General features: G+C 46.0%; 1 protein-coding gene across 5 annotated transcripts in view; it reads right to left on the bottom strand.

Annotated features, from left to right (window-relative positions):
• CREM (cAMP responsive element modulator) overlaps nt 1–9,403 on the bottom strand; it is a 38,604-nt gene extending 29,201 nt beyond the window's left edge. For 4 of the 5 annotated variants that reach the window (XM_059819146.1, XM_059819144.1, XM_059819142.1 and 1 more), the window contains exons 1-2: nt 2,890–2,930; nt 2,088–2,211 (exon numbers count right to left, since the gene is read on the bottom strand). In XM_059819146.1, the coding sequence (XP_059675129.1) occupies nt 2,088–2,211; nt 2,890–2,930 (165 nt within the window). Of the gene's footprint in view, nt 1–2,087; nt 2,212–2,889; nt 2,931–9,327 lie in introns of those variants that run through there. The other variant, XM_059819147.1, reaches the window with a different exon arrangement.
• Between the last annotated feature and the right edge of the window lie 937 nt (nt 9,404–10,340).

Here is a 10,340-nt window from a genome sequence, read left to right on the forward strand (position 1 = left end):
CCGGTCACAAGCAGAGTCCCCCAGGGCTCAGTTTTGGGGCCAGTCTTGTTTAATATATTTATCGATGATCTGGATGAGGGGATTGAGTGCTCCGTCAGCAAGTTTGCAAATGACACCAAGTTGGACGGGAGTGTTGATCTGCTTGAGGATAGGAAGGCTCTGCAGAGGGATCTGGACAGGCTGCATCGATGGGCCAAGGCCAATTGTATGCGGTTCAACAAGGCCAAGTGCCGGGTCCTGCACTTGGGTCACAACAACCCCATGCAACGCTACAGGCTTGGGGATGAGTGGCTGGAAAGCTGCCCAGCAGAAAAGGACCTGGGGGTGCTGGTTGACAGCCAGCTGAATATGAGCCAGCAGTGTGCCCAGGTGGCCAAGAAGGCCAACGGCATCCTGGCCTGTATCAGAAATAGTGTGGCCAGCAGGAGTAGGGAGGTGATCGTGCCCCTGTACTCGGCGCTGGTGAGGCTGCACCTCAAATACTGTGTTCAGTTTTGGGCCCCTCACTACAAGAAGGACATTGAGGTGCTGGAGTGTGTCCAGAGAAGGGCAGAGAAGCTGGTGAGGGGTCGGGAGCACAAGTCCTATGAGGAGCGGCTGAGGGAACTGGGGTTGTTCAGTCTGGAGAAGAGGAGGCTGAGGGGAGACCTCATCGCTCTCTACAGTTACCTGAAAGGAGGTTGCAGAGAGGTGGATGTTGGCCTCTTCTCCCAAGTGATGAGTGACAGGACAAGAGGCAATGGCCTCAAGTTGCGCCAGGGGAGGTTTAGACTGGATATTAGGAAAAACTTCTTGACTGAAAGAGTGGTGAGACACCAGAATAAGCTGCCCAGGGAAGTGGTGGAGTCCCCATCACTGGAGGTGTTCAAGGAACGTGTGGACAAGGCATTGTGGGACATGGTTTAATGGGCATGGTGGTGTTGGGTTGATGGTTGGACTTGATGATCTTACAGGTCTTTTCCAACCTTAGTGATTCTGTGACATCAACAGAGCAAACCAAATAAAATTCTTGGTTTCATGCTCCATTCTTAAAGACAATAAACAAACAGTATTCCTAATGCTGCAGGTATCAAAACCACAGCAAATGCCATAGTTAACAAAACCAACAAATAAGCATTCATAACTATTTCGCAGTCTACTTTGTGTCTGAAGATCTGACAGAAAGCAGCTGGATTCAGTCTTGAAAATATACCTATAACATAAATCAAGTATCTAACATTCCAAATAGATGGCATCAAATAACTGAGCATCCCTCCCTTAGATCAGATAGGAATCTTACAGAGTAACTTCTGATGATGAAGAAATTCTGTAAGATGTTCTTTAAAATCAGTTCCTTTATTTCACAAAGGGTTTTTGAAGACCATTCTAAGTGGTCTATACAGCTTCCTGAGGCTATAAAACTTAGTACTGGAAAGAATACTATTTCTCTCAAGTGCTGAATGTTTCAGTGCATATCTTTAAAGCTTGAGAATTATGATTATGTCATTTTTTTATCCATTAACTACCAAAGAAGAATCCTGGTACCACTACTATATAGAACACGTAAAGTATATTTTCAGAACTCCAGACACTGTCATTGGATGCAAAGGGATGAAACAAAACAAGCATATATTAAAAATGTACTTGCAAGAAAATGAAACATGTTCTGTACATAAACTGGAACTAGGAAAGAACCACGGTTATTTTTATTCATTTTTCATTTTTGTTATACAATACATCTTTGAGATACATACGTGTTTTAGCTATGGTTGATCTTGCAGCCACCTCAACTCTTCAAGACCCTATTCCCATCTCCATAACAAACATAATGATCTTGGAAAAGTGGAAGGAAAAAAACCAAACAAATAGTGCCTACTGATCATTCTGAAAAGCCTGGTCTCCTGAAAGCGTTACCTTTTAACAGACCTGATGTTATACTAGCCCTTTGTTAAGTACAGCAGGCATAGTTTCCAGTATACCCTTGCTATATTTTTCCTATTTAATAACAAGACCTACAGAACATGAGAACTCCAAACAAATTGATAATTTAAAAATCATAGCAGTTCTGAGTATCACAGTTCTTCTCGTCTTTCTGCATTTCAACTTACCTCAGATAGCGGAGAAATCTGACTTCGGCCTGGCTGATTCTGAAGGTGACCAGCATCTCTCTCTGGCACAGAATCCACTGCTTTGTCATGCTGTTGCGATTCAACCATTTCCATGGTCATCTGTCTAAAAGTAAGTATATACACATCTAAATAATGCAGTACAGAGAGGTATATCAGGCACCTAGGGAGAAAACAGCAATTCCAGACTATTTTGTATTTGGAGCAGACAGCTAACAACTAACAGAAAATAAACAGATTTCTCTCAAAACTATCCGATTAACTGAATTCCTTTCTTTCTGTTCCCCCATATTAAAATGTTCATTCATATAGCTAGGAGCTCTAAACCAGGTACTTCGGAAAGCAGCAAGGAGGGGCAGTTCTGGAAATGGTTGTCATGCACAACAGTACATGAGAAGACAGGCACAGAGTCTCGGGGTCCCGTGTGGTGTCGACAGCAGGCTGGGAGCGCAGCGCTCTGGAGCAGCTCACCAGCACTGCCCGCAGCAGGTCCCTTGTGCCTCATGTCTCCCACTGGACAAGGCTCAAGTTGACCAGCAGCCATGTGCTGCTACAGCCCTCTCAAACCCTCCGAGATACCGACCCCCGGCTGGGATCTACACTTGAATTGTCTGTAAATTACTCGCAGCTCCAGACCCACAACGATTCTTCTCGTTTTGCAGGTTTAACAGTAGGGTAAGTTTCATAGAAGAATAAGCAAATCCCTGACCCTCAATTTAAAATAGGAGTTTAAACTCCATAGAGAAAGCTTCCAAATATATCTGCTATATAAAAATGCAATTACCTGACAGTTGCTTTTCCATATTTCTTTGCACACTTAGTCATAACGGAAGGTGTGTGTTTTAAAACAAGAGCTTGGTTCTCTTCGGCTCCCTTTCTCTCCTACCAAACCCTGCACTGAAGGTGCGACATTGAACAGGTGATGTCACAAACATTGCCATGGCAACAGGTCAGTTTACAAACAGAAGAGACAGGATAGGGTCAGGCACAGGATAGGGTCAGGCAGAGACAGGCAGGACACCCTGCGGGTGCACTCCCACCTACACCTTACTTACACAAGAAATTGAAGCCGCAAAAGGAAGACGTCATATAGTTGTGGGATTTAAGAGGCAGCAAATCTCACTTCCTCATATTCAGTTACTGTAAATAGGGGATGGCAAGCCCATCTGAACTCAAAATTCAACTATGTCAACTCACTGATAGCTACTGTGCTTTCCTCTCAGATCTTACACTGAGAGATGGAAGAGACGGGGAAAAAAAGTCTGCTACGCACCTGACTCAGAGGCTCCTGAATTTAGTCCCACATGTTAAAAGTTAACTACATTAAATCAAATTAAATGTAAACACAACTCCTTTTGCGGCACTATTTTACAGAATATTCTACAATCTTTGAAGAGAAAAAATAATTTTCTTTTAAAAATCACCCTTTTTGCCTAGACTGAAGGCATGAAAATATGAAAAGAAATCCAGTCAAATGATGCAGAGAAGCATGTTTCTAGTTTGTATTCCTCTAATGGTATTCTACTGACCAGACTTAACAGTACTACGGCTAGTGATAGCCAGGCTCTACACAATTCAAGATTTTATGGGTTGACATTAGTATGTCTGCCAACAGAAGCAGCATGCTGTATGCTAGTATCAATTCAGATTAGATTCATAAGGAGACATTTTACACCTAAAATCTTTCTACATTCCTGTCTTGTCAGTTACCACTAATTACCTTTTTCTCTAGCTACAATCTAATTAGAGGTCTACTGAAATTCACCAAAGTTGAGCAACTCTGGAGAGAATGTTTTCACCAAGCTTTCCACCATAATTTACCATAACAAGATGTTTATCTATTAAATCATTCCAGTTTTATATATGTATTCCATATAGCAATAATAATAAAAAAGTAGGAAAAAAAAAGTTCCTCCTTAGTAAACTAGGACCATCCATAGAGTCTCAAACATGAAAGCTCTATCTGGTTCATGTAAGAATGCCTCCATAAGCTTCAGAGCAGCTCACACACCAAAAAGATTAAATAATGCATAGGTACTGGCAACATATTCATTGCAATCTCTTCCTAAAGATGGGAATATAGTCAGAATTAATGCACTTTACACAGGCCCTGAAGTATTTTCCCATCCAAAGCCATCTGTCACAGATAACCTACTACTGGGGAAAAAAAACAAGTATTTTTATTCCCACTGAATGCACTTCATAGAAATTTTACCTGGAAAGAGACATTCTTCATGTTGTGAAAAATCGGGTTTAGTTTCTAAATTTTATCTTAATTCCTCACTGACTGCAGAACACTATAAAAAAATTATTTATTTTTACTACTTTGATTATCAGGATTTTTCTCCCGAAGTCTTTTCATCTGCTGTGCTCCAGTAACTGAACTAGCAAATGGCTATGAAAAGAGCATCAGCCCAGCAGAAAATCTAATAAAAAGTTAGTCCTAGTATTTTACAAAATACATTACAGAGAAAGGACTGTATTTTTTAGATTATCTATGCTAAATTAGAAAAACAACAGCAAGTATTATAGATGCCAGTGAAATGACAAATATAATTAAGACTTACGACACACATGAAAAACTCAAAAATTTAAATAGATTTTCCATCTGTAATTGTATCTATTCTGACTCTTAACATAAACGATTGCCTATTTTAAATCTTTAGCAAAGTGGAGTAAAATCTGAAAATTTGTATACTGCTTTTAATTAGCGCTTTTTTTTTTCCTGACTGACATAAAATGCAACTGTTACCCTAGAATACAGCAAAATACTCTTTCTAGATAAGCTGAAATCCACTTTTTGACAACCTGGTTATTCTAGTATGTTTGTAGACAGAGACTTGACTAAAAATGCCCTCGAAATACAAAGACCTAACTATAGCCTATAAAACCAAACCAAAAATAACAAAGGACTTAAGTAACTTTAAAAGATACACTGTTATCTTGGCATAAAACTTCAATGAGAAAGATAACTAAAGACAAAATGTAGCACATTAGTATCCTAATTCAGACATGTTACAGGATTATGAATCTTTGGTAGACAAAACTATAGGGGATTACCAAACTTGCAGGTGAAGGTCAGCTGTAGTCATTTGAGCCCACAGGGTGAGAAGTGGTACAGCCACACAGGGCCATGTCACTTCATGTGCGCAGCTCAACACAATGCATGCTAATAAAGTCCTGAATTTCACAGTCCAGTCCAGGTTATCACTGTCTTTAGTGCACTCTCATAAACTCTCAAAATTTCTGTAACCTGAGTTGTACAGGCTTTGTAGTTCCTGTATTATCTCATATATTGTTTTACCATGAATACAGAGCAAGTAATAATGAGAAATGTTAGGCCAGGTTTCTCACTAAGCTGTACCTGGGACTCCTCAAGGCTATTCCTTCCTGTGCTTCTGGCTTCAGCAGTTCCTGTATTATCTCATATATTGTTTTACCATGAATACAGAGCAAGATCATAACTATTTTTTTTTTTCTAAAACATCAGTAATATGGACTGTGGTAAAAAACAGTTATCAATCCAATCCAGAAACTAGTAACATAAACACTATCCACATGTATCACACTCAATCAGTCTACACTGCAAGGGAATTCTAACTTACTTATTGCTTTTAAGTTTCAAAGTAAGAAAAAAGAAAAATATTTTGCCAAGCACTTAAAATTCTTTATAAAAAGTGTATCAGAAGTCGTACACATCAGACTTCAAAGTTTACATTACCTTCTTCCTATTTTAAAAGAAAACCAAGCAAACAGTTTTGAAGTATATGGTCCTCTTTAAAATTATATAATGTTTTTCTTCATTGTATGATTAATTATATACAAGCTTTAGTCTTATATTCAGTACTAATACATTCATTTCTTACACTTTCCACCTTGGTTGCTTACCATCATTGAACAGTAATTTTAAATACTAGTCTGGATTTTTAAATCAGTTAATAAGTTATACCTCTCCCCTCCTATAAAAAAGGGGCAAAAATGGCTTTCCATAACATAGGCAGAGATACAAAATAGCACAGAAATCTTCAGGATCTGGCAGGAGGTTTAACTGTTAACTAGCTAGTAACACTTCAATACATATTAGCACATTTCCTATAGTTGCAGAGACTAACATACTGTAGGTCAGTAGAAGGTAAACACTGATTAAGATGATGTATATCATAGAATCATAGATTTGTTTAGATTGGAAAAGACCTTTAAGATCATCAAGTCCAACCATTAACCTAACCCTGCCAAGTCCACCACTAAACCATGTCCCTAAGCGCCTCACCCACACATCTTTTAAATCCCTCCAGGGATGGTGACTCCACCACTTCCCTGGGCAGCCTGTTCCAGTGTCCGACAATCCTTTCAGTGAAGAACTTCTTCCTAATATCCAGTCTGAACCTCCCCTGGCACAACTTGAGGCCAATGCCTCTTGTCCTGTCACTTGTCACTGGGGAGAAGAGACCAACACCCACCTCTCTGCAACCCCCTTGCAGGTAGTTGCAGAGAGCAATAAGGTCTCCCCTCAGCCTCCTCTTCTCCAGACTGAACAACCCCAGTTCCCTCAGCCGCTCCTCATAGGACTTGTACTCCAGACCCCTCACCAGCTTCTCTGCCCTTCTCTGGACACGCTCCAGCACCTCAATGTCCTTCTTGTAGTGAGGGGCCCAAAACTGAACACAGGATTCGAGGTGCGGCCTCACCAGCGCCGAGTACAGGGGCCGAGTACAGGGGCTCAATCACTTCCCTACTCCTGCTGGCCACACTATTTCTGATACAATACAGGATGCCGTTGGCCTTCTTGGCCACCTGGGCACACTGCTGGCTCATATTCAGCCGGCTGTCAATCAATACCCCCAGGTCCTTTTCCGACAGGCAGCTTTCCAGCTACTCATCCCCAAGCCTGTAGCGTTGCATGGGGTTGTTGTGATCCAAGTGCAGGACCCGGCACTTGGCCTTCTTGAACCTCCTACAATTGGCCTCGACCCATCGATGCAGCCTGTCCAGATCCCTCTGCAGAGCCTTCCTATCCTCAAGCAGATCAACACTCCTGCCCAGCTTGGTGTCATCTCCAAACTTACTGAGGGTGCACTTGATCCCCTCGTCCAGATCATTGATAAGGATATTAAACTAACTGGCCCCAGTACCAAGCCCTGGGCAACACCACTTGTGACCGGCTGCCAACTGGATTTAACTCCATTCACCACAACCCTTTGGGCCCGGCCAGCCAGTTTTTAACCCAGCAAAGAGTGCGCCCGTCCAAGCTGTGAGCAGTCGGTTTCTAACATATAGTGCACATCAAAAGCTTCTTCAGCTGGTAACAGCAGCATCCCTGGCAGGACAATACTGACAGACAGCATCAGCTAAAGGAAAACATTGCCCAGGTGACCTAGAAAACCATATGTCATTTACAGCTAAAGGTGTGAATCTTTTATATTTTTGTCCATAGATAAAAGGTTAAGGATAGCATTCCCTATCAAGATGTGTTCTTGTGTAATAAACAGCACAAAAAAATCCTTTCACTCCTCCCCAATACTGCTGTTTGTTTTACAAGTACAACACTGAATATTAATATAAATATTGAATGGCTGTTAGCAAAATTATACTGCATAAGCAAATTAGTACAGTATTTTGCATAACGAGAAAGGTATGACTATCTAATTAAATACCCAGAGACATTTTAAAAACAACTTATTTATTTCAACAATACTTTATACATCAGAGACTGTTTACAAAGGTGGCTGATTACAAAAGAAACTGTAAGAAGCTAAGAAATATGTTTCAGCCCTTGCTCCAAATCTCTTTGAAGGCTTTTATTCACAGGGAAGTTACTAGAAAGCAAGGATGTGAATTTACAAACACCTATTTTGCATTTATTGATGACTCCACTGTGAGTGTGGAAACTCTCAGAATGCCCTAGGTTCAGAAAAGCATTGGGTTTTCAAGTATGAAGTCTATAACCTGTTTTACTACACTGCTTTGTAAAGCACACCAACTGACAAGATGGTCACAGCATTCAGCCAGGTAAAATGAGTGCCAGTGCAACAGACCAGATTCTGAAAGTGTAACCTTTCTGTTAAGTTTTCAGTATCAGCAGAATACTAAGTTTCTAATGTGTTTCCTCGTTTTCTTCCTCATCCTTTTCTTCCCAGAATATCTTAACAAAATCCTCCCAAAAAAAAGTTAAAAACCCAACCTGCCATTACTGTAAGCACAAGCATGCTACCCGTCACTCTGCATTTGCCACCTCAGGGATCCGGACAAGACAGTGCCGAGTCTGCTGTGAAACGGACACATGGTCCCCATTTAGAAGAGTCCAACCAGTCCCTGAATAGGCAAGAGGATCATTTAAGCATCAGTATCTGTGGAATCACTTTAACATGCGACTCCACTCAGCACTAAGCAAGATACTGACACGGTACTGTCAAACTTTAAGCAAGACCTAGGACTCACGAAGCCCACCCACTGTGATCCTCTCCCACCTGTTTTCCTGTCCCAGCTCGGCAAACCCTATGGGCAAGGATGTGATCAGGCCTGCCGGACTAAGGGGAAAACGCCACCAGGCACCACGGCCCACCCCCCTACGGCCAGCGCTCTCCCCTCTGCCAGGGCACCCCGCCGGCAGCCGGGGCAGCAGCCCGGAGGCCCCGGGGACCTGCCGCCTCGGGGCTCCCTGACTGCAGCGGGAAGGCACGCTGCCCCGTCCCCTCCCTCGCCGGGCCGTCGACAGGCGAGTCGAGCCGGTCTCTCTCCCCAGCCTCTCTCCGGAGGAAGGGCCCGAGCCGCAGCCCCCCAGGGCCCGGCGAGCACCTCGGCCTCTGGGCTGTAACGGAGCAGGGCGCTCCGCACGCCCCCCTTCCCAGGCTGCGGAGACGTCTCGGGGCCGCCCGACAGAGCCCTGCCAGGCGAGCGAGGCAGGCGGGCCCTGCGCGGCCCTCCTTGAGCGCGGCGCGCTCCAGGCCGCCGGCGGGGACGCGCCTCCGCCCCCTCCTGCGCGCTCCTGGCGGCAGGGGCTGAGCCGAGCAGCACAGCGCCCCCCTTCCCTTCCTTTCCTTTCCTTTCCTTTCTTTTCCTTTCCCTTCCCTCCTCTGCCTTATCCTACCCTGCCCTGCCCTCTCCTCCCCTCCCCTCCCCTCCCCTCCGCCACGGCCGGCCGCTGGCCTCTGCGCTCCCCTGCTCCCGGCCCGCAGGGGGTCGGGCTGCACGCACACATGTCCCCGCCCCCTCCCGCACTCACCCGCCGCCCTGTACGTGCTGCCCCCGTCACAGGGGGTGGGGGGGATTGGGCCGGGCGGAGCCGCACGTCGGCCTCACGTCAGCGCTGATGCAGCCGCGCCGCCGCGGGGGCGCTGAGGAAATGGCGTCTGCGGCGACTCCCAGCCCCAGCGGCCGCGGAAGGAGGAGGGGCCGAGGCTTAAGCCCCGCCGCCGATTGGCTACGGGGCGCCCAACGGCTGGCGGGCTGGCCAACTAGCCAACTGCCGCCGCGGGGCTGCCGGCAGAGCCTCTCATTGGCTGGGGGGTGGGACGAGCAGTCTAGTGTGGGGGAGGGGCGGGCCTCACCTGTGTTGGGGGGGGGGAGTGGCGGCCCGGCGGGCGGCTCACGCAGGTCGTGTGGAGCCGGGTAACAGCCAGGGGCGCCGATCAGGGCTGGGGCGCCCTCAGTGGCGGGCGGGGGGGTGGCCCCGCTCCCCGGACGGGGTTTGCACTCGAGGTGCGCGGTAGCAGGGGCGCGGTGGCTGCAGCGTTCCGGGCCGGCCGGCCGCCGCCGATAAGGGCGGTTGGCTGGGCCACGCTGGCCCTCGGCGGAGCGGCCTCCCCGCAGAGCCCAGCCGAGGCGAGGCTGGCGCCTCCCCCGAGCCGTCCCCAGGGAGGGGGGCGCCGCACAAACCGGTGGTGGTCCCCTTGGCGGTGCCGGAGCAGTGAGGGATAAGGAAACTTGCTGAGGGACCGGCAGGCAGCCGGCCGGTGGGACAGCCGGCAGCAAGCCCGCCCCGCGGAGCTGGTGCCCGCAGCTTGTTTTTAAATTCTTCTACTTACTGAAGGCACATCCCTTACATCAGTTATTCCTAATATTGCATATTTTTCCTTTTGAAGTATGACGTCGTATGTTGTATTTATTCGGCTAAATAAATCAGAAATTGCCAAGAGAGGACGAACGCGACCTACGTGCGTGTTTCCCTACTCACTGCCGCAGCGTACGTTCAAATGTCGTTAGTCATGTTTCGTTTGTACTGTATGTTTGAGCATT

Source organism: Gavia stellata, chromosome 6 (assembly GCF_030936135.1).
Source record: "Gavia stellata isolate bGavSte3 chromosome 6, bGavSte3.hap2, whole genome shotgun sequence".
NCBI lineage: Eukaryota > Metazoa > Chordata > Aves > Gaviiformes > Gaviidae > Gavia > Gavia stellata.